Below are 22522 nucleotides of genomic sequence, written 5' to 3'. Positions count from 1 at the left end.
AGCCTACCCATCCCTGTTACTGCATCTCAATATGCCCCCAGGAGAGACTTGGAGATGCTGCCCCCTCTGTCCTGCCCCCTACAGGCCTGGTCAGGGGGCGGGCGGGCTCGGGGGTCTTGCAGCAGTCCCAGCGCACCCCCCCAGCCACTCCAGGGAGGCAGGACTTGGCCACCAGGGCTCAGCAGACATTTCGGAATGCAGGGTGAAATTCTGTCTCTTCCTAGGAAAAAAATTAAACTCTTTACAGGCTCTTCTATAAGGTATACAAATTTAGAGAGAGAATCTATTTTCTGTATTCAGCCTGGAGGGTGCAGCGTCCCCAGGCTGTGAGGAAGGCTCTGGGGGCCGCTGGTGGTGAGTGAGCCTGGCTGGGTGAGGGTCCGAGTGGGCCAGCCACCCCATGCTGTTCTCAGGGACCAGCTGCTGGCCCTGCATCCTGGGGTCTGCTGCAGAGGTCAGTGCTTGGAGAGGCTGGTTTCTCACCTAAGGGAGGCAGGCTCTTCCCAGCCTTGACTTTGCAGCCCTGGCCCCAGGACTGCAGTGAGCAGGCCCGATGTGTGGGCCTCACAGGGTGGGAAGGAGCCCTGCCTGGAGAACCCCAGATCCCTTGGAGCCACTGGGAAGGGGAGAGCTTAGCCACCACCCCCCTTGCTTAGGAGACGTGGCTCTTCTGTGATAGCTTTTCATTGCTTCAATACCAAAGAACCGTTTCCTTTGTCCATGTCCAGGCCCACCCCATGCCTCAGAGCAGGCCCCCCCCCCCACTGCCAGCCTGGTCCCCCAGTGCCCGGACGCTGCAAAATCGGCGGGCAGGGCAGCCCTGGCAGCAAGAGTGCAGAGGTGCAGGCCTGGCCTCTCTGAGGGCTCCTTCTACTGGCCCTCAAGTCAGGGGCTGAGAAGTGGGGGGAAGGAGCTGTGAGGTAGAGCAGGAGCCTCACCCCAGATTCTAGTGGCCAAGACAGCCCTCTGAGTCAGTTCTACCCCAGGGCGGCTCCCCAAGTTCTTCCGAGAAGCCTGTTTAGCTTTCTGTTCCCAGCCCAGGGCACGGGGCTTGCAAGGGATCCCCTCCTGCAGGGTCAACTCTGCCTGGCCACTGAGGGGATCTGGAGGTGCTATGCTTAGTTCTCTGCTCTCTACAAAGAAAGACCCTAGCCCAGCCCCCAGCACACCGTTGGGGGCAGCGATCTCCGACTTGGGCACAGCCTGGCGGGAGTCCCACTGCCCTCAGGTCTGCCCCCAGCTGGCGGGCACAGAGGATGACATTCAGGTAGACACGTATGGGGCCTTGTATGTAGAGGATGGCACGTGTCACTGCATCTCCGTGTCTCAGGGACTGACACCTCTGTAGAGTTTCTGGATTTCAAAGTGACCATGTTGCAAGGAGAGCCGGAAGAGGGGCAGGCTTGCCCAGACACGTGCGTTTGGGTGCTTGTGTGAGAGACTGAGTCAGCAAAAGGTTGGGCCCCTGGCGGCTCTCTTGGGGTGGGGCAGGGTGGGAGATAGCAGATCTCTGTGCAGGTGAAGGTATGTGGCTGCCCAAGGGGGCTGGGCAGGGGACCACAAGGAGGGAGAAACCAGGGCCAGCTAAGCCCCCTCAGCCCTGTCTCCTCAGCCCTGGGGCTAGCAGCCCTGCATTTGTGGGGCCGGGGGCAGGAGGGGCTGGGCTCTGTGGCACGAGGGTCAGCTATGTGCCAGGGGCGCACAGCCCACTACTTCCAGCAGCCCAAGGGCATGTGTTGGAGTGCGGTGGCACCCAGGTGAGGCCCTTCCTCTAGGAGTGTGGGTGTGTGTTTGGGGGTGCCTGAGAGGACTGCCAATACATCCCAGCATCGCCATCCCCAGCAAGGCCCCCACCCTTTGACGGTCACCTCAGCAGCTGAGCCTTACAATCTGGCGGAGCCAGGCATCCTGGGAAGTTGTAGTGCACCTCCGTCACCACTGGGGGCTGGCGCCACAAACCTTTGCAGCATCTCACTTTGGGTCATTGATTTACTGGGTGATGTCCCATCAGTGTTGTTAGAAAGAAGATAGCAGTGGTCTGTCTCCATGACCCATGCCATCTTGGCATCCTGACCTGGAGAAAGTGGGGGTTCACCCTCAGCAGATGTTGGGGGAGGCCTGGTGGCACAAGCCAAGCCAGGTTTCCTCTCCTCACCCCCACTCCCCTGTGAGCACTACATCCCTCAGTTCACCCAAAATGAGACATTTACAAAACTAATAAAAATAATTTTTTAAAGAGCGGAGCAAGAGGTGTTTTTACCACCGTCAGAAATGACACACATCACTTTTGTGGTCTGCGTTCTCTGGATATTTTCTGTATGTAACTACAGTTTTAAAAAAGTTCCAAACCATGTTTTGTCTGTGTTTCCTTATGAGAAGACAGCCTCATGGATGGGCTTTCCTGGGCTCTGCTAGCCATTCGGCCAGGGGTCAGCTGCCGCCCCTGCTGGCCCCCAGCCTGTGGCCTCCCCACCCTAAGCCTCCAGCCACTGGCTGGGCACCACCTCATATACACATCCCTGTCTGATCAGTGGGGAAACAGGCATACAGAAGTTGGGTGCTCTCTGAAGGGGAAGAGGGCCCCCAGGACCTGGGCTGGCCTTTGAATGCTGGTGCTGGAGAGGGAGCCTGGTCACTCTTCATAGCAGCTCTGGAGAGGCTCCCTCCGCTGTTCAGCCGAGCCAGACTGTGCTTCCGTGGCCTTGCTCCCCTACCCCGCCTCCACCCTCGCCCCTCGCCGTGCCCGGCACACCTCACCAGCCTTCCCGCCAAACGGCCGCCTTGGCTTCAGTGCCTCCCTGTCCTGCGCTCCAAGCCCCGGGCCCGACTAGGGGCCCAGCAGAGCACCTCACCCTCCAAGAGAAGAGGACGGCCACCCCGCTCCAACTGCCCACCTCCTGCAGCTCTTGGGGTTTGGCCTTGCCCCGCCCCTGCGGCCGGGCACTGGCCCAGGGCAGCATTCCCTGGACCCATGGACCCATCCGCCGCCGCATCACTCCATCTCCAACACTCTGGCTGTGCATCCACTGGCTGAGTTTACCCCATTGGTCTGTTTCTATTTCCCTAGAAAATAAGCGCGTCCATCTCCCTCCCACTGTTTCCAGCCTCCTCCGAGGCCTTTGGACGCGGGCCGTGGCAGCAGGGCCTGACGGTGCGGCCGGGGTGCACGACATCTGCCAGGTTCCGCAGGTGAGTGGTCTGCACTACGGCGCCCCGAGCCTAGCTCCAGCCCCTCCGCCAGCAGCGCCGGGCTCGACTCCAAGAGGCGCCGGCCGCCGAGCTATCGGGTTCGGCGGTTCCGTGGGAGGGGCGCAACTGGTCCCGCCTCCTCTTACGTGAGGGCGGTGCGTTCCGCAGGTAAAGTGGCACGAGCAGGTAGGTTTCGGGCGGGGGGCGCGGGTGATCAGCGGCAGCACGGGGCGGGAGCCCAGGAGATCCCCCTAGAGCGGCTGCGGGGCCGGGGCGGGGGGACTCAGCTTCGGCAGCGGCCCCCGGAGTTTGGGGAGGCGGGCGCCAGCCAGACTACAGCTCCCAGGATGCTTCGGGCGGATGGACTACACTTCCCGGGATGCTCCACACTTCCCGGGATGCTCCGCGGCCCGCGGGGACGGGACTGAGCCTGCGCGCGGAGCCTGGGGCGGGGCCGCGGCAGCGGCCGGGGAGCGCGGGAAGTCCGGATCCCCGCGCGCGGAGTCCGGAGCATGAGCCTGGAGCGTGAGCTTCGCCGTGAGTCCTTGAGCCCAGCGCGGAGGCCGGGAACGGGCCTGGCCCCCCAGATGGAGGGGCTCAGCGTCCTGGCCTTGTCCGTCTCTCTGCAGAGCTATACAAGGGCAAGACCAAGGCCCAGAGGAGCGGGCAGCTGCGAGAGGAGGCCGCCCTCTGCCACCAGCTGGGGGAGCTCCTGGCCAGCCATGGTACGTGCTCCGCGCCAGGCCCGGGGTGGAGGCCGGGGCTGGGGGGCCGGGGCAGCGAGCAGGGGAGCCGGGAGGGAAAGGGAGGCCGGGGGGCCGGAGGAGGTGCCGGGAGGGACGGAGGACGGAGGCGGGAGAGACGGGGGAGGAGGCAAGGGCCTGGGGGGCCGGAGGGTCCGGGAGGGACAGAGGATCGGGAGCCTTGCTGAGCACGCCGCCCGGGCCTGGCCGCCGCCCCGCTCGCCCTCGCGGCCCTTGGCCTACTGCCCTGCCCTCCCGCCTGCTCAGGCCGCTACGCGGAGGCCCTGCGGGAGCACCAGCAGGAGCTGCAGCTCCTGGAGAGCGCCAACGACCCCCTGGGCTGCGCTGTGGCCCACCGCAAGATCGGAGAGCGGCTGGCAGAGATGGAGGACTACTCCGCTGCCCTGCAGGTGGGCGGTGCCCCCCCCCCCAGCACCCACTCTGGCCACACCCAGCCCTGCTGGGCCACACTTTGTAGGGGTCTCTTTCTCAAGAAGGAAGCACAGTGTCCACTGTCCAGGCCTTTGGCCAGAGGGAGATACTGTGCAATGCAGCCTCACCTTCAGAGGGCTGTGGGCCAAGGAATGGTAGGCTGCTCCTTGAGTGGAAACACACAGCCTCTCTTGGGAGCCTGGTCCCAGGAACCATTAAGGAAAATATTACTTGAGCAGTGTTTGTGGGCTGGCTGGAGGTTCAGGACCTGTCCACACAGAGCCGGCCCTGCAGCAGCTCAGCTAACTCCCACTCGTTGTTCCTTCCCTGTAATGACATTGGTTGACTAGAGTGTGGAGCTGTTGTCCCCACAGGCAGCCCTTGGCATAGAGGAGATGGGGTGTGCATAGTTTGGCTTTGGCGTGCTCTGTGGAGGTTTCAAGGAGCAGAGGGTTCTCCTGAGCAAGAGTAGGGACCCCCTAGAGTTGGGGGACCGGGGGGGTGGGGCGGAGGTATGGTTCACAGCAGCCATCCCTCTGTACCCCAGCATCAGCACCACTACCTGGAGCTAGCCCGTTCCCTGTCTAACCACATCGAGCTGCAGAGGGCGTGGGCCACCATTGGCCGCACCCACCTGGACATCTATGACCACTGCCAGTCACAGGATGCGTTGCTGCAGGCACAGACTGCCTTTGGGAAGAGCTTGGCTATTGTGGACGAGAAGCTGCAGGGTGAGTGCCCTCGGGGGCCTGGCCATCCCCACCTTCTGCCCCCTGAACTGCAGGCAGGGGAAGCTTCAGCCCCACTGCCCATCATGCCAGCATGGCAGGGTCCACCTGCCTGAGTCCTCCCTTTGTGAGGCTGAGATCTGTCCCTAGGAGCGCCCCCATGAGGGGATGCACGGCCTGTGCTCACTGCAGCCTGGCATCTGGCAATTGTCTGCTCTTTGTGCCTGCACACTCTGCCTGCAGCAGGATCCCGGGCACCCACAGTGAGAGGTGGGAAGAGGGGTGGGGGAGAGACTGGACAGGCCTTGGACGGGGCCCAAAGCTGGAGACCCCAAGTGGGGATGAGGCACTGAGTGTCTGGAGAGGGCATCTTCCAGGGACATTGCCCAAGCGAGAACTGAGTGAGATGAGGACCCGACTCTATCTCAATCTGGGCCTCACCTTCGAGAGCCTGCAGCAGATGGCCCTGTGCAACGACTACTTCAAGAAGAGCATCTTTCTCGCTGAGTAAGACCCCCCCCACTCAGCCCCAGGAGGGAGCTGAACCCCCTGTTCCTGGTGGAAGTAGCTGGGGGATGGGCAGCTGAAAGGGCAGGCTGGCTGGACCTCACCCCTGCCCCGTCCATTTCCCATTAGCAGAGGAGCCCTGGCACGTGTGTGTGTGCCATGTGCTGAGGGAAGAACAGGCTTGGCATGGCAGAGCTAGAATCCCAAGTGGCATCAGCAGCTGCTTGTCAGTGCTTCAGGTGCCACTGTGCTGTCCCAAAGTAAGAGTGCCGTGGGCACTCTGAGCACCTGTCACCATCCGCAGGCAGAACCACCTCTACGAGGACCTATTCCGCGCCCGCTACAACCTGGGTGCCATCCACTGGCGCAGAGGGCAGCACTCCCAGGCCATGCGCTGCCTGGAGGGGGCCCGGGAGTGCGCACGCATCATGAAGAAGGAGTTCATGGAAAGCGAATGCTGCCTGCTCCTCTCACAGGTGCTAGTTCTCAGTGGCTCTGGGCTCAGCCCCTGGGAGGCCTTGGGCCTTGGGGAGTCTGCAAGCCTCACCTTCCCTTGTCCCCCAGGTCCTCCAAGACCTGGGGGATTTCTTGGCTGCTAAAAGAGCCCTGAAGAAGGCCTACAGGCTGGGCTCCCAGAAGCCTTTGCAGAAGGCAGTGATCTGCCGGACTCTCAAGCATGGTGAGTCTGGAAGGGATCCCAAGAGGCTGAAGCCGCATGGGAAGGGGTAGAGAGGGCTCCCCTCCCTCAGTAGAGGAGGCCTCAGCACATGTCCTTGGGGAGATGGCAGCATCAATATGGACATGTTGCTGCCCCTCCCCTACTTACTGTTGGGAGGAGAGCCCCATTTCTCTGAGTCAAAACCTAGCCTGTTGGAGGGACACTTGAGGGTGGTCAGGAGACTGGCTGGGTGTTTAGGTGTGAGCCAGCATCTCCACTGGCCAGCTGGAGGCAGAAATCATCCCTGCCTACTGAGGATGGAGTGGACAGTGCCCGCAACCAGGAGGACTGACGAGTGGCAGTCAACAGTGTTCCCCTCTGCTGCAAGCCAGGCACTGCTCAAGTTATTTGTTAGTTCTAATCCTCGCGGTCCTGCAAGATAGGTTCTCCTATACCCCCTCTTACCAGTGTGTGAGCAGAGGCCCGGACAGGGTGGGTGGCTGCCTAAGGGCACACGGCTAACAGGTGGCAGAGCTGGGTTGGAGCCCCACGCTCTGCCGCCCCCTTGCACGAGGCTCTTACTGGCAGTGCTGGCAGTGGTCCAGCTGCAGCAGCGGCTGGAGGAGGCTGAGGGCAGTGACCCTCAAGGCGCCATGGGCATCTGTGAGCAGCTGGGGGACCTATTTTCCAAGGCAGGCGACTTCCCCAAGGCGGCCAAGGCCTACGAGAAGCAGGTGCACACCCCTGGCTAGGGTGGGAGGAGAGGGGCGACAACACTCAGGGCTGGCAAGGTGTAGGGCGGCCCTGGCCTCACTGTCACTGCCTCCCAGCTACATTTCGCAGAGCTGCTAAACAGGCCAGGGCCTGAGCTGGCTGTCATCCACGTGTCCCTGGCTGCCACCTTGGGAGACATGAAGGACCACCGCCGGGCTGTGCACCACTATGAGGAGGAATTGAGATTGCGTGACGGCAATGCCCTGGAGGTGAGAGCTGATGGCATCCAGCCCTGCCCAGCACATAGTGGATCTCTGTCCCCATGGCTCTTGCATTCCCTTCCCAGAGCTGCCATCCTCCTGTCTCATGTGGGCGCAGAGGGGAGCTGGGCCATGGCTGTGACCAGCTAGATGTGGTAGGGAGTAGCCACTGAGCTCATCCTCCTGCTCCAGGAAGCCAAGACCTGGTTGAACATTGCGCTGTCCCGAGAAGAGGCTGGCGATGCCTATGAGCTCCTGGCGCCGTGCTTCCAGAAGGCTCTCAGCTGTGCCCAACAGGCCCAGCAGCCCCAGCTGCAGGTGTGGGAGCCCACCCACCCACCCTGAGACCCCAGGCACAGCCTGCCTGTCCCCTCGTTCTCTCCACTTGGGGCAGTTGACATCCCTGGGGCCCCTGAGTTGCCTGTACCCTGTTCCTCAGAGGCAGGTCTTGCAGCACTTCCACACCGTGCAGCTGAGGCTGCAGCCCCAGGAAGCTCCTGGCGTTGAAGCCAGATTGCAGGAGCTGAGTGTTGCCAACGATGGGGAGGACCAGGACCAGGACCAGGACCAGGACGAGGAGGAAGAGGGGGATGACCACACCCTGGAGGCCAGCGAGGTGGAGCTCTCAGAGAGCGGTGAGGCCCAAACACCTCCTTGGTCACCTTGCTGGCTGCCCCTGGCATTTCCTCCCCGATGCCTGCTCTGAGCCAGGCCCTGGACTGGAGCTGGTGAGCGTGGGGCCCTCGAGGGGCCTGCTCACAGGCTCATGACAGGAGGAGACAGTCCCTCGGAGGAGGGGCAGCCAATGCCGGTGAGGCAGATGGAGGAGGGGCATGTGCAAGGAGCTGGGGCAGTCCTGGGACCTTCTGGGTGGGGGGCCAGGGATGGGAGCTGTGGGTGTCCGCTGGGGGAGGTGGCGCAGGGTCAGACCTGGGGCTATGGCACCATGGGAGGGCTGGGACTCAAGCCAGGCAAGGCGGGAGCGGAGATGGCACACTGGCTGCCATTCTGCAGCTCAGCACCTCCTAAAACCCTCGAGAGCCAGGAGCTGGTACAGTTTCCCCTAGGCCAGCATGGTCAGCCTCATGGAAGGTGGCCAAGAGGGACAGGCTGGGGTGGGCTTGGATTGAAGCCCTCTCAGGGCAGAGGGAAGCAGGGCAGGGTTGGGGCCAGGTGGGAGAGCACAAGGAGTCAGCTGGTTTCTGGCTAAGTGGTGGGGAGTGGGGACCTCGTCCTTGAAGCCAGGAGGGGAGAGTTCCGTTTTGAACTTGAGGGGTCTCCAGAACCTCTTGGTGAGTGACCAGGGCCGTTGGGAAGTTCGGGCCATGCCTTAGGGGTCATCAGTCTGCATGTCACTGGTGTGGGTGCGGGAAGCCACATGAGGGGCGGGGAGAGAGGACCAAAGACAGGAGCTTTAGGCAGTGCTGTTCAAGACAGTCCCAGTAAGAGAAGCCTGTGGAGAGAAAGAAGTTTCTAGAAAGAGTCAGAGGCATAGGAGGGAGCAGAGAGCAAGAGCAGTAGTGAAGAGTGGGACTGGGCAGAGAACAGCTGGGAGGAGTTGGACGCAGAAAAGAGGGCCAGGAGGGGCTGGCCCCGTGGCCGAGTGGTTGGGTTCGTGCGCTCTGCTGCAGGCGGCCCAGTGTTGCGTTGGTTCGAATCCTGGGCGCGGACATGGCACTGCTCATCAGGCCACGCTGAGGCAGTGTCCCACATCCCACAACTGGAAGGACCCACAACGAAGAATACACAACTATGTACCGGGGGGCTTTGGGGAGAAAAAGGAAAAAATAAAATCTTTAAAAAAAAAAAAAAGAAAAGAGGGCCAGGAGTGTTCAGGTAGAGAGCATCCGGGTTCTAGGGACAAGCTAGTTTTAAAGTATGACGTGACTTGACAAGGAGGCTTCCCAGGAGAGGGACAGCAGAGGTCTGGGATGGGAGAGACTGACCCACAGAGCAGGGTCTGCATACAGGGCGAGAGGTCAGCACATGGTGGACAGGGAGTCAGGTGGGAAGAAAGGTCAAGAGTGCCCCCCGTGGGCAGAGGGACCGGCCGGGAGTGACCATAGGCAAGGTTGGGAGTGGGCTAGGAGTCAGCTCCAGGCCTGGGAGGGCAGGGCACTTGGCTCACCTGGGGTGGTGGGCTCGGCTCTGTTGCAGAGGATGAGATGGAGGAGGAGCTCCAGAGCTGCCGGGGTCGGCGGAGACTGACTGAGGTGAGGACAGCAGGGTGAGTGTGTATCCCCGTCCTGGGCTCACCAGCACTGCCTGGTTGCCTCACACCTCTGCTCCCCATTCTGGGGTGGCTGTCCCACAGTGGAGTCGGCGCAATGACGTGGGGGAGACCATGCTGCACCGAGCCTGCATCGAGGGCCAGCTGGGCCGTGTCCAGGATCTCGTGAGGCAGGTGTGCCTACCGCCCCATTCAGCCACCCTTCAAGCTGCAGGGGCTCCGATGGGTACACTGTCTCCCCAAGGGGACAGGGCTGGACCAGGGGGCTGGAGGGAGCACCGTGGCTGCTGGCCCTGTGCAAGCCCCTGAGGCCCTCCCAGGGCTGCGCCTCATGGTGGGGCAGTGTCTCCCTCGCTCTTGCGGGACCAGGGCCAGGCTGGGCCAGGGAATGGATCCGTGGGGGCTGCTCCAGGCTCTGAGACCAAGGCCCTAGCCCTCCCCAGGCCTCAGAGCCCTGGGGTGAGGCCACGCTCCTTCCCGTCCTTGGTCACAGGGCCACCCCTTGAACCCTCGGGACTACTGTGGCTGGACACCCCTGCACGAAGCCTGCAACTACGGGCACCTGGGTGAGTGTGGGAGAGCACATGGGGGAGGGTCTGAGAAGGGCTCTGGGAGCTGACTCATGTCCCCTGGTCCACAGACATTGTCCGCTTCCTGCTGGACCATGGGGCTGCAGTGGATGACCCAGGCGGCCAGGGCTGTGAGGGCATCACTCCCCTGCACGATGCCCTCAACTGTGGCCACTTCGAAGTAGCAGAGCTGCTCATTGAGCGAGGGGCCTCAGTCACCCTCCGAACCAGGAAGGTGAGTGGGGGCTCAGGCTAGGTGAGCATGGGCTATGGTTGGCGGGGCTTGCTCCTGCCAGCCCTGCTCAGCTGGGTGCCACACAGGGCTACAGCCCACTGGAGACGCTGCAGCAGTGGGTGAAGCTGTATTACAAGGATCTGGACAGCGAGACACGAGAGAAGGCTGGCGCCATGGAGAGGCTGCTCCAGGTGGCCTCCTTGGGCCAAGGCAAGCAGGGACCTCTTACCCCTAGGGACGTTGCTCCTTAGCCTGAGGGTGCCCTGGGCCCTGACTCCAAGGGGCAGTTACCCTGGGTGGCAGGGATGGTACGCGCCCAGCCTCACAGTCAATTCTGTCTCCCCACAGCTCCCCACAGCTCCCTGGCTCCCCAGACCTTCCTAAGTAACCATCTCTTTGACCCTGAGACCTCTCCTCCCTCAAGCCCCTGCCCAGAACCCCCAGAGACTTCTCAGGCCAGTGCCAGGGTCTCCCAGGGGCAGGCGGTGCCAGCTGTGGCCAGGCCTCGGAGGAGCAGGCACGAGCTGGCTAGCAGTAGCAGCTCGGAGGGCGAGGACAGCATGGGCTTCCCCCAGCCGATCCAGAAGAGGCCTCGGCACTCTGCCCCAGCACAGCAGACCAAGGCCCGGATTCCTGGCCCCACCAGCAACAGGGAAGCAGCCACAGCGAGTGCCGGCCGGGCAGCCTATGTGGCAGCCATCCGAGGTGTGGGCAGTGCCCAGAGCTGCCGCCGGGGGCCTGGTGCACCTCGAGGTGCAGGCGAGGCCCCCGTCCCCCAGGCAGCGCTCATCCCCGAGGAGGAGTGCCCGGCTGGGGACTGGCTGGAAGACGACTTGCTGCTGACCCAGAGCCACCGGGGCCGCCGCCTGCCCCGCCCCCAGGGCGGTGGGGACAGCGCCAGGCACTGTGCCTTGGAATCGGGCAGAGACAAGAGCCCTGTCAGGCTGCAGGCCCAGGCCAGGCAGAGCCAGCTGCCCCATCTCAAGAGTCGGAGTGCGCAGGTTGCGGCAGGTGGAGACCACAGCTCGGCTGCAGAGCCCCCACAGAGCCCCGACGTCCCCAGGGCCTCAGGGCCCAGCGGGGAGACCCCTGTGGCAGGCCAGCCCTCGGTGGGTGCTCGAACCTAGAGCAGAGCCAGCTCCCTGGCTTAAGGCAGGTGGGGATGAGGGGCTCTGTCTCTCCTGGCTCAGCCCCTGCCTCCCTGCGCCCCCCACTAGGGTCCGGTCCTGCCCCCTCCCATCCGGGTTCGAGTTCGAGTTCAGGATAATCTTTTTCTCATCCCTGTCCCACACAGGTAAAGTGTCTCCTGCCCTCTCCCAGGTGGGGCAGGTACTTCCTCTGGCCCCCGTGGGCTCCGTTCCAGGGGGTGGGGCCAAGGAACCCTCGTGTTTGCACGTCGGGACGTGCGATGGCTCACTTTGTCTCCTGCTGGCCCAGGGGCTTGGGTAGCTGGGCTGAGTCCACAGGCCAGAGTAAGGCATAGGCAGGGTCCGGGGTGGTCAAGTCAGGGCTCCCGGAACCACCTGGAGGAGCTGGAGGTGTCCCGAGCAGGGGCAGAGGAGAGGGAAGGAGCCAGACAGGGAAGCTGGCAACCCACAGCAGAGATGGTTGGACCGGGGGCCTTTCCTCGGTGTGTGCAGGAACCTGGTGGGGCCAGGGCTCAGCGTGCCCCCATCCCCACAGCAGGGAAGCCCACTCTGTGGCCTGGCTGGCTGAACAGGCTGCCCAGCGCTACTATCAGGCCTGTGGGCTGCTGCCACGGCTCACCCTACAAAAGGACGGGGCCCTCCTGGCCCCACAGGACCCCATTCCTGACGTGCTGCAGAGCAATGAGGAGGTGAGCAGGAGCCGGGGCCCTGAGCTCGGGGTGTAGCCTGGCGCTGGGGGCCCTGGGGCTACATGGCAATGATGCTTTCCAGGTGTTGGCTGAAGTGACTTCGTGGGACCTCCCCCCACTCACTGACCGCTACCGCAGGGCCTGCCAGAGCCTGGAGCAAGGTAGGGGTCCAGGAGGGCCTCAGCGGCCTAGGCAGCAGGACTGGGTATGCAGGCTCCTCCTCCCCATGCCACTCCTGGGTATCCATCAAGGCTGCCTCCCACCACACCTGTCTTCAGGTGTTCTTTCCCCACCCAGTGTCCATACTTGTCGATGGCAGGTAGGGGAAGATGGCTCCATCTGGAGGTGGGACAGAGAGCCACCAGAGCCATGGAGACCAGCCCAGTGCGGGGAAGTCTGGCACAGCTGGGAGCTGCCAGGAAAGCTTCCAAGGAAGCTTGCCTCAGGGACTCTGAGGTGTGGGGGTGGCAGATGGAGGTCAGGGCCCCTCTGGGGAGGGCCTGATGCAGCAGAGATGGATCAGCACCATCCACCAGCCACACATGGGACTCACACTGTGCTGGGTCCGTGGGCTGGTGGGAGTGGGCCCTGCAACACCTCCACTGGGTGCCCCATGGCTCATGAGTAAGGAGGGGCCGCCTGGTTTGCTGTCCTGGGTTCACAGGGCAGACCAGGTAGGCTCTGGCCCTGGTGACACCCACCCACCTCCAGGGGAGCACCAGCAGGTGCTGCAGGCCATGGAGCGCCACAGCTCAGGCCCCTTGTTCAGTGCCTGCTCCCTGGCCCTGCGCCAGGCCCAGCTCACGCCCCTGCTACGGGCCCTCAAGCTGCACACAGCACTCCGGGAGCTACGCCTGGCAGGGAACCGGCTAGGGGACGGATGTGCCGCCGAGCTACTGGCTGCCCTGGGCACTGTGCCCAACCTGACCCTCCTCGACCTGTCCTCCAATCATCTGGGCCCTGAAGGCCTGCGCCAACTTGCCATGGGCCTCCTGGGGCAGACCACCTTGCAGGTAGAGGCATGGGGAGCAGCGGGTGGTCATCAGGGCAGGGTCAGGACATAGGCGTTCAGCTGGTCACTAGGTGGAGAGGTGCAGTTGGGAGTGCCGGCTGCTGCCCAGCTCTGGGACAGCAAGGAGACCAGATCCTCTGCGGGGCCTGTGTCTTCTGCAGAACTTGGAGGAGCTGGACTTAAGCATGAACCCTCTTGGGGATGGCTGTGGTCAGGCCCTGGCCTCCATTCTGCAGGCCTGCCCCTCGCTCAGCACCCTGCACCTCCAGGCTTGTGGCTTTGGCCCCAGCTTCTTCCTGAAGGCAGCCCTAGGCAGCGCCTTCCAAGGTAAGCTGACAGGCACATGCGCTCCCTGGCCCCAGGATTCCAGTTGCCATCAGAAGGGCGTGCCCAAGGGCCCAGAGAGGCAGTCACTGGGGATAGTCAGGGGACCCAGAAATGGTGGAGACAAGCTGGGCTCAGCAGTCTGGCCCTCCCCTGTTCCCAGCTGGGAGACCCTGGGCAAGAGCTGCCTCCATTTCCCTGTGCACAGAACCCCAGGGCTTCCCAGAGGGTCATGAGGGTTTTGGGCCCAGGATTACACAGCAGTGCTGATGGCCACATGGAGCTGACAGAGGTTCTGGGCCCTGGTGCAGATGCCAAGCACCTGAAGACGCTGTCCCTGTCCTACAACGTCCTGGGCACCTCCGCCCTCGCCCAGGCCCTGCAGAGCCTGCCCACCCACACCCTCCTGCGCCTGGAGCTCAACTCCGTGGCAGCCATAAAGAACGACACCAGCTTGGTGGAGCCCCTGGTCAGATACCTGACCAAGGTACGCAGTTGGGGAGGGGCGCCAAGCCAGAGGAACCCTGGCCAAAGGTCCCACAGATGAAGCCTGGGGGCAGGGGGCTGGAAAGAGGGTTGCAGGTTACGGAAGAGCAGCTGCGGGGGAAGCTTTCTGGAGAGCTGCCTGCCTCAGGCTGTTAATTCCTGGCCAGCAGGAAGGGCCCCAGACAGGTCCCAAGGAGCACACCAGACTCTCCAGGGGGCTCTTCCAGGCAAGGCTGGGTCCCTGTGTGGCAGGAGTGACTCACACCAGAAGAAGAGGTGTTTCCTTCTGATCTGCAAATTCAGGGGACGCTGCTCTCCACTGGTGCCTCCAGGGTCAGAGAGTGTTTGCTCCCTTGTTCCCAAGGAAAAGGAAAGATATCCGGCCTCCTGGGTGTGGGGAGTAGGGAGGCCAGGCGCCCCACTCAGTCTGGCCCCCCTTGGGCCTCTACTTTATCTAGGAAGGCTGTGCTCTGGCACACCTGAGCCTGTCTGCAAACCACCTGGGCGACAAGGCAGTGAGAGACCTAAGCAGGTAACGCCCCTGCCCATGCTCCCCCGCCCTCCTGTGCTCCCCTGTCTGATCTCCAGGCCCAGGAGCCTGGGGGAGCTGGGTCCAGCAGGGAAGGACCACAGAGGTGCCCGCTCCTTCCTCAAGTGTGCCCCGAGGCCTGGCTCCTTCCAGCTTCTCCGCTGCCTCCTGCCCGACCCTCTTCGTGTTTCTCTCTTCCCACAGTCCTGTGGCTCTTGAGAGCCCTTCCCTTGCTGTGTCCTTTCCTGTCACTCTTTGTGCAGCAGTCCACACAAGGGCCACTTGCTCTCATGACCCTCCAGCCTTGGCTGGCTCTTGGGAGTGTCAGGGGCACCCAAGCCAGGCAGTCACACCCAGGCCTGGCCACTGTGGTCCTGGCCCTGGCAGTGCCCGGCCGGCCCTGGGGGAGCGCCTATGCCTGTGCCCAGCTGGGGGCAGGACCTGCTGGGCCTGGCCTGTGGCTCATAGAGCTGTGGGCTTGCCTGGGGCAGCTTTGCCTAGTGGTGGGGGCCTCCGTCTCTGGAAGCTTACCCTCATGCTTCCTCCCTTGTCTCAGATGTCTCCCTCTCTGCCCCTCACTCATCTCGCTGGACCTGTCTGCCAATCCTGAGATCAGCTGTGCCAGCCTGGAGGAGCTCCTATCTGCCCTCAAGGAGCGACCCCAAGGCCTCAGCTTCCTCAGCCTGTCAGGTGAGCCCTCAGTGTGGTGGCCACACCTGTCACACCAGGGCTGATGACAGAGATCCCTCCTCAGGGACCTTCCTGAGGCCCAGCTGGCTCCTCTGAAGGGGCCATCACTGCCACCAGCCAGACAGCAAGTGTGACACAGTGGGGAAAAGTGACCAGCATGACTGGAAAGGGGTGTGAACCCAGCTCCTAAAATGATGGGTTAGGAGGAGCGTGGGGTCTCTGGCCTGTTCAGCCTGACTCTGGTCCATGGCTGAGGAGTCCCCTTCCTCAGGGACTTCATTCCCATTGGCGAGAGGAGGGGCTCAAGGTCAGGGTGGTGAAAGCTGCCACCAAGGGACCTTCTGACTTCATGGCAGGGGCAGCTCTGACCCTCGTTTCCCTGCCTGTGGCCTGACTTAGCTTGTTCTCATTCTGGTCACACCAGGGCACAGTACCCCACCACAGCTGTCTTGAGGATGACCCCAGGGGTGGTGCATTTGGTAAACTGACCACCCAGCAGCCTGGCACATCCAGATGGGGCCTTGGGCAGGAGAGCACCAGGCTTTGCCCTCCAGGAGGACAAGGGCTGGGAGTTGGTGTGCACATGGGGAACCCCTGGGTTCTTCCTGCTCCTCAGTCCCTACCCCACAGGCCAGGCTGGCTGCTCTGGGAAGGCCCCACTGAAGAAGGCAGGCTGGTGGGAGAGCGGCACTCAGCTGAGGGGCTGCTCCCCACACACCTGGCTTGCTGGCATCTGCTCTGTTTCACCAAGTTCCCTGGGGTCCTGAGCCTACCGGGCACTCTCTGGCCTCTGAGGATCAAGCCTTGGAAGCTTAGTGTCCTCCTGAGACTCACAGGCAGCCATATTGTGTCCATTTTATGGATGGAGAGACCTAGGTGTCGTTATAGACAGTCAGAGGCACAGATGTGAATGCTGTTTATTTTGGCGGATCTCCCTTCTGTGTGACCACTGGCCGTGGAAGGCGCCCATGGTCCCAGGCAGCCCCTCTGGGAGAGCACTCCTTTCTAGACTGTTACCGGGCCTCCCCTGGGCTTCTGCCCATGTGCCTGGCTGCAGCCCTTGGAGCCTCAGCGGAAGCGTTTCTTCCCAACGGCCACACTGGTAAAGAGAGAAGGACACGGGCTTGGGAGTCGTATGGGGCTTGCCTGAACACTACAGGCTCCTACAGGCGCGCCCAGCTCTGTCCTGCCAGAGCCACTCTAAGGCCTGCTCCTGCCCCTGCCCCCTCTGCAGGCTGTGCCGTCCAGGGCCCCTTGGGCCTGGGCCTCTGGGACAAGATCACCGCGCAGCTGCAGGAGCTGCAGCTGTGCAGCAGACGCCTCTCCGCTCAGGACCGGGACACTTTGCGCCAGCTGCTGCCCAGCCATCCGGGCCCTGGTGCATGCACCCTGGACCGCGGCCCCAAGCTCTTCTTCAGGCGCCTCTGACGGCGCCGCCCCGTCCCCCTCCTCCAGGAAGCCCTAATAAATCAGAGCGGCTGCTGCCGCAAGGCCCAAGGCGGGTGTCCACTTTGCTGTAGGGAAGCTGAGAGCCCGCCGGAATTGCGGGCAGTTCCGGCCACTTAGAGGCGCTAAAGGCGAGGGCAAAGCCTCGGCAGTACAGATCGCGAGCCAAGTGCCCGCCCCCGGTGTCGGGGGCGTGGCCAGGGCGGGGGCCGTCCCCGGCGCGCGCGTGCGCAGACGTGAGGGGCGGGCCGATGGGGTGCGCGCAGGCGCAGGCGGGGGCGACCCGCCCCGACGCCATCTCCGGGATCCGGCGAGCCCGCCCAGGTACCGCGGGCCGGGGGACGGGCGGGAAGGGGCCCGCTGGCTGGATGGGCGCGGCGACTCTGGCCTAGGCCCGCGGGCGTCTTCGCACCGTTGGGGGCTACCCTCTTTGCGCCCGGGACCCCAAATCCCTTGGCTTCGCCCGGGGGTTGGCGCCTGCGAGCGAGACCTCGTTGCGGCGGCTACCCGGACCCGACCGCCGGGCTCTCGGCGTGCCCGAGCCTGGCCGCCCCGGCCGCACTCCTTCCGGTAGCACGGCCCCGTGCCGTCCCCCGAGTGCGCCTCGCGCGGCGGCCTGGCGGGCGTCCCCGGCGGGCGCGCTGGGCCGCTAGTGCGCTCGTTGCAGGGTCATTCGTCCTCGGAATGGAATTCTCTGGGCCTGCCCAGAATCCTTATTCTTCTTTCGGTCCGGTCTGACCTGGCTCCCTCCTCCCCGGCGTCCGAGGGGGCTGCCGCATCGTGTCTGCGTCCGCACCCACACCCAGGGGTCTGCTGTCGCTGCGCCTGCCTCGGACACGGCCCCTCCCTGTCCGCGCCCTGGGCGCCCCGGCCTCCAGCCTTGCTCTTCCTCTTGTATCTTCGTTCACCCCTTAACCGTCCTCTTTGTGAGGCCATCCCCCCCGACGGTGTCGCCGACCCAGCGCTGCCAGCCTGGGCCTCTCGCCTGGCCTCCAGCTGCCTCATGAGGCACGCCTCCTGGGGTGTCTGCAGAGCCTCTTAAACCCAACACACCCGAAACGGCACACTGTGCTGCACACCTGCCTGCCCTCCAAACCTGCTTCTCTTCCCGGCGACTCCCTCTCAGTCCTCCTTACTGTCGTAGTACCATTGGGCCAAAAACAGGGTGTCATTCTTGGCTCCTTTTAAATTCCCAACCCGGTTCAAGTCCATCAGTGAGTCTGGTGGTTCACCTCCAAAGCGTGTCGGGAGCTTTCCCCATCAACTTCCTGACTGGCCAGGACCTTCCCATGGGCCTCCTGCTTCTGTCCTTTCTCAGCCCCCTGCCCAGCTGGGAGCCCCAAGAGCTTGTCTTCAACCCTCCAGTAGCTCGAGCTGTGTTAGTATGAAAACCAGAATTCCTTCTGCTGCATGCTTGATCCCGCCTGCCTCTCCATTCTGGTTCCCCAGGAAGCCCCTCAGTCAGAAAGACCTTGGCCCCTGGCTTGTCTGTTCCTCCAAATTTGTGGGATGTGTGTGGTTCCCTCTGCCCAAATGCTTCTCCCCAGCGTATAGCTGCTACCATCTCCTCTTCCTCCTGGTCACCTGGCTCAGAGCAGCCTGCCCTGACTTGCCATGAGGCACACCCCCCCCCCCGCCCCCCGCCCCACCTGTTGCTCTGTTCTCTTGCACCCACTCCTGACAGCCTCCAGGTGGGACGGGTGTTCCCAGCAGGGCACAGAGTGCCCTGTGTGTTCGGTGTTGTTTCCTATCCCTCTGCGGGGGACCAGGAAGCTCTTTGTGAGGTCTAGTGCTCCAGTTTTAGGGGTCACCTTCGAGTTGGTGCTGGCTCTGCTCTGCAGGTCTCTGGTGTGGCTGCCTGAGCCTGCAGGATGTTTCACGGGATCCCAGCCACTCCGGGCATGGGAGGTGAGTGTGGGCCAAGCTGGGCCTGGGACCCAAAGGGCCTAGGCTTTCAGCCCCTGCTGCAGAGGTTGATGGGAGCAGCGGCTGGGGATTGGGGGAGGTGTCTATAAGTTTCCCCCTACACATGGCCTAAAGGGGTGGCCAGGGGCTGGTACAGTTTGTCACTTTATCACTGGCCCAGAGACCTCTAGCTGGGGCTGGCTGGGCAGAGATGACAGGGTTGGTGCAGCTGGATTCTGAGGGGCTCTGGGCATCCGAGAGTCACCAAGCCAGGGGAAAGGTCACAAAGCACGTGACACACATTGTTTCTGCCCCATAAGCAAGGTGTGGTCACCTGCTGTAGAGGGAGAGGGCTGAGGAACAGTGGTGGGGCGAGGGGCCAGGCCTGGCTTGTGGCCCTCTGGCCTCAGAGGTGTGTCTTCTGCTCAGGTCCCCCCAGGAACTTGGGGGGCCAAGAGTGGAATTCCCATCCTCCAGCTACCTCTGGGCTCTTGGAGACAGCACAGGGAGAGACCTCAGGAGAGGTTCTGAAATGAGAATGGGTCTAGGACAGGCAGACAGGCCCATTAGGGGTCGCCTTGTGGCCCGCCTACCAGCTCTGTTTCCTCTGTTGCAGCCCCTGGAAACAAGCCAGAGCTGTATGAGGTGAGTGGCTGACACTCACCTGGCTGGCATTGGCCAACAGCCAATGCCCATGTGAGCTTCCCCAGGACCCTGCAGCCACCCTGGTGCCACTGACACACTGCCCCCTCTCCAACAGGAAGTGAAGCTGTACAAGAATGCCCGGGAGCGGGAGAAGTGAGTCTAGCACCCAGGCTGCCCACCCCCAAGGAACACATCCATGCCTGCCCGCCTCCCCCAGACAACCTCCCCCAACCCCAGACCCACCCCCACACCGACGGTCAGAAGCACATGGGGTCAGGCTGGGGAAGCAGTGCTGCAGTGCCGTGGAGGCTTGCTGAGGGTCGGGTGGGAGAGGCAGACTGTGCCGAGCTGCCGTGGCTGTGCCCGGGCGGCTGTGCCCCGGGCTCTGGGGGCTTCGGCTTCCTTGCCTCGGTGGACACAGTCCAATAAAGACACTCTCCTTAGGTATGACAACATGGCAGAGCTGTTTGCGGTTGTGAAGACAATGCAGGCCCTGGAGAAGGCATACATCAAGGACTGTGTCACCCCCAATGAGTGAGAGCCTGCCATCCCTGTGCCGTCGATGGCACCCATCCTCGGAAGCTTGTTTCTGCCCTCCAGGGCCTGGGTGCTTAGTAGGAAACAAGAGCAAGGGTCTGAGGCCCGAGCTGGGGATTCGTGTGGGTCTCCGCCTCTTCTGTCAGGCTGTGAGTTGCCCACTTCTGTGGGGCCTGCCCAGCACCAGGAGGGTGCCCCTAGGTGCTGGTGGCCTCAGTGTTGTCTCAGCTGGGGAAGTCCTGATGGTGGTACTGAGTGTCCCAGGGGAGAATTGTGCCCACCACCCTGGTGCTGGGGTTCCATCCCAGCCTTGCTCTCCTGGGCACAGATGTCCTTATCAGTGAGAGGGCTTCAGAAAGTGAGAAGGAGTGTTGGAGAGGCCAGTTTGTGAGGTGCTGCTGGCCAGGCCTGGTGTCCAGGAGGTACGTAGGGTCTTTATTCAGTGAAACAGGCCCGCCCCTTAGGACTTTTTTTTTTTTTTTCGTTTTTTTTGGTGAGGAAGATTCACCCTGGGCTAACATCTGTGCCAGTTTTTCTCCATTTTGCATGTCGGTCACCACCACAACATGGCCATTGACTGTTGTAGGTCCACACCCAGGATCCGAACCCGTGAACCCAGGCCACAGAAACAGAGCATGGTTGAACTTAACCACTACACCACGGGGCCTGCCCCAGACCATGAGCTTCTGATGTGGAGGCATGGTCAACATCCCAGGAGAGCGGGCACGAGGGGCTGGCCAGGCCTCTGCCTAGTGCTGGGCTTGGGACCAGTTTGCACAGTCCAGGCCTGGTCGTGTGTGGCAGCCATACCTTGCACTCCCCTGTCATCCAGAGCTCTTCCTTGTGTAGACGCCCCAGTCTCCCCTCGACAGCCCGTATCTGACCTGTCACCCAGCCCTCCGGGACACCTGCCCCATGCCTGGATGGGCCAAGGGAGAGCGGCATGTGCCGGGCAGGGCTGGCCCAGTGCTGAGGGCAGCGGCCTGGCCCTCTCCCTAGGTACACGGCAGCCTGCTCCCGGCTTCTGGTCCAGTACAAAGCTGCCTTCCGACAGGTTCAGGGCTCAGAGATCAGCTCCATTGATGAGTTCTGCCGCAAGTTCCGTGTGAGTGAGCTGCCCCTCCACCCCAAGGGGCGGGAGGTGGGAAGTGTGGGTGCTGTTGGGACAGGGCCTGGCCAGCACAGGCCTGCTGTCCTGCAAGGCCCAGCACTGTGTGCCCTCCCTCAGCTGGACTGCCCACTTGCCATGGAGAGGATCAAGGAGGACCGACCCATCACCATCAAGGACGACAAGGGCAACCTCAACCGCTGCATTGCAGATGTCGTCTCGGTGTGCCCCATGGCCTCCCGGGAGCCCTGCAGGGAGGCAGGAAGGCCGATGCTGCCGGCCATGGTCACACATTCACACTGAGTCCTGGGGCTTGCAGGGCTGTGCAGCATTTGGACTCATTGGGTGGGAGCCCCCCATAGCTGGGAATGAGAGAGGTGGGCAGGCTTTTCTCCCTGGGCAGCATCCAGGAAGCCCCCCTGAGGGTCCTCCCCAGCCTGAGACCCATGTGGGTCATGCCCAGGCTCAACACAGCCAGGGCTCCCACAGCCCCAGGAGGCCCAGCCAAAGCGGGGCCATGAGCAGCAGCAGCCCCCACGTCTATGGGCCATGCAGCATGGGGAGGAGCCCCAGGCTGCAGGGATGGGGTGCAGGAGGAGCCCCAAGGGACCAGACAGCTGAGGCTGAGGAGGGAGAGGTGGGTTCCTGAGGCCAGAGGGGCTGGGCGAGGGCTGACCTGGGCTCAGCCCTGCAGAGGAGCCAGGCTTGTAGGCTACAGGTGGTCTCCATCCTCAAGAGCTTAGGGTGGGTCTGTGTTGCCTCATTCACACACTTGCCTCCAGCTCTTCATCACAGTGATGGACAAGCTGCGCCTGGAGATCCGGGCCATGGACGAGGTGTGGCTCCTGGGTCGGGCAGGGTGGGTTGGGGGACTCGGAGCACCAGCAGTGGGGGGCAGGGAGCAGGCTTGGCACACAGCAGGGGACAGGGGGTGGTTCCAGTGTAGCCTTGTCCACAGATCCAGCCTGACCTGCGGGAGCTAATGGAGACTATGCACCGTATGAGCCACCTGCCCCCTGACTTTGAGGGCCGACAGACCGTCAGCCAATGGTGAGTGTCCCCTTAGCTGAGCTGCTGTGTGCCCTTGCAGCTCTGTAAGCCCACACACGCCAGCACTGTGCTCCTGCAGGCTGCAGACCCTGAGCGGCATGTCAGCATCAGACGAGCTAGACGACTCCCAGGTGCGCCAGATGCTCTTCGACCTGGAGTCAGCCTACAACGCCTTCAACCGCTTCCTGCATGCCTGAGCCTGCAGTCTCCCGCCCGGGCTGTGCAGGGAGGAGGGACCAGGTGGGCCCAGGGGAGGGCCACAGCCTCCCATGATTGTTCCTGCTTCCTTCGGACACCCGATCCCTGGACGGTCTGCACAGCTCTTGCTGTCTATAGTAGCCCTGTCTGTGTGTCCATCTATGGTGTTTTGACCCCAGAGGCCCCTCTCCTCCTCACAATAAAGATGCTTTCTAACGTCTCTGCTACTGTCTACGACTCCCCCCATCAGGCCTACCCCGCATGTTTGTTGCTCTCTGGGCCTCAGGTGGGATCCTGCCATCCTGGAGCACTCAGGCTCTGAGCACACAGCCGGTTCATCAGAGGAGGGCCTGAGTGCCCGTTCAGGGGCCACAGCCTCCCTGGTGGGCACTGCCTGGGCAAACGAGGGCAGGTGAGCCTTCACCTGGGCCAGATGTGGCTTGAATCTGACCACAGAGGAGGCCACCTGCCATACCCACCTCTCCAGCCC

At 62.9% G+C, this 22522-nt stretch overlaps 2 protein-coding genes across 11 annotated transcripts; both read left to right on the top strand.

The window, feature by feature from the left end:
* Positions 1 to 3323: 3323 nt before the first annotated feature.
* On the top strand, positions 3324 to 16640 carry TONSL (tonsoku like, DNA repair protein). Of its 9 annotated transcripts, none has more exons than XM_070481897.1 (26): positions 3324 to 3726; positions 3819 to 3914; positions 4200 to 4342; positions 4912 to 5095; positions 5470 to 5599; positions 5904 to 6075; positions 6164 to 6278; positions 6846 to 6991; positions 7088 to 7240; positions 7424 to 7549; positions 7671 to 7866; positions 9389 to 9444; positions 9546 to 9635; positions 9955 to 10027; positions 10102 to 10265; positions 10352 to 10475; positions 10614 to 11374; positions 11483 to 11559; positions 11952 to 12102; positions 12185 to 12263; positions 12814 to 13115; positions 13276 to 13441; positions 13750 to 13925; positions 14383 to 14456; positions 15010 to 15143; positions 16378 to 16640. In XM_070481897.1, the coding sequence occupies exons 1-26, from the start codon at positions 3702 to 3704 to the stop codon at positions 16569 to 16571; spliced, it is 4107 nt and encodes a 1368-aa protein (XP_070337998.1). In that variant the 5' UTR covers positions 3324 to 3701; the 3' UTR covers positions 16572 to 16640. The 9 variants fall into 9 exon arrangements, with proteins under 9 accessions (XP_070337998.1, XP_014713576.2, XP_014713574.2 ...); XM_014858090.3 differs by having other exon boundaries at positions 11949 to 12102; XM_014858088.3 differs by having other exon boundaries at positions 11949 to 12102; positions 13690 to 13925.
* A 160-nt stretch (positions 16641 to 16800) lies between these two features.
* On the top strand, positions 16801 to 22252 carry VPS28 (VPS28 subunit of ESCRT-I). Of its 2 annotated transcripts, none has more exons than XM_014858212.3 (10): positions 16801 to 16913; positions 18431 to 18497; positions 19111 to 19139; positions 19255 to 19292; positions 19584 to 19673; positions 20676 to 20781; positions 20905 to 21006; positions 21567 to 21620; positions 21743 to 21834; positions 21914 to 22252. In XM_014858212.3, the coding sequence occupies exons 2-10, from the start codon at positions 18461 to 18463 to the stop codon at positions 22029 to 22031; spliced, it is 666 nt and encodes a 221-aa protein (XP_014713698.1). In that variant the 5' UTR covers positions 16801 to 16913; positions 18431 to 18460; the 3' UTR covers positions 22032 to 22252. The 2 variants fall into 2 exon arrangements, with proteins under 2 accessions (XP_014713698.1, XP_014713699.1); XM_014858213.3 differs by having other exon boundaries at positions 16840 to 16913; positions 18388 to 18497.
* Positions 22253 to 22522: the final 270 nt, after the last annotated feature.

The sequence above is a fragment of the Equus asinus genome, chromosome 12 (genome assembly GCF_041296235.1).
Source record: "Equus asinus isolate D_3611 breed Donkey chromosome 12, EquAss-T2T_v2, whole genome shotgun sequence".
Lineage (NCBI taxonomy): Eukaryota > Metazoa > Chordata > Mammalia > Perissodactyla > Equidae > Equus > Equus asinus.
The sequence above is the reverse complement of the archived record's forward strand: the minus strand, read 5'-3'. Positions and strand labels throughout refer to the sequence as shown.

Bases quoted from the DNA above. Each gene is read 5' to 3' on its own strand.
- TONSL (XM_014858086.3), top strand. From the start codon at position 3,702: ATGAGCCTGGAGCGTGAGCTTCGCC. The intron at 4,343-4,911 runs GTGGGCGGTGCC...TCTGTACCCCAG, and splicing joins ACTACTCCGCTGCCCTGCAG to CATCAGCACCACTACCTGGA. The intron at 10,266-10,336 runs GTGAGTGGGGGC...AGCCCTGCTCAG, and splicing joins TCACCCTCCGAACCAGGAAG to CTGGGTGCCACACAGGGCTA.
- VPS28 (XM_014858212.3), top strand. From the start codon at position 18,461: ATGTTTCACGGGATCCCAGCCACTCCGGGCATGGGAG. The intron at 19,140-19,254 runs GTGAGTGGCTGA...CCTCTCCAACAG, and splicing joins ACAAGCCAGAGCTGTATGAG to GAAGTGAAGCTGTACAAGAA. The intron at 21,007-21,566 runs GTGTGCCCCATG...ACTTGCCTCCAG, and splicing joins GCATTGCAGATGTCGTCTCG to CTCTTCATCACAGTGATGGA.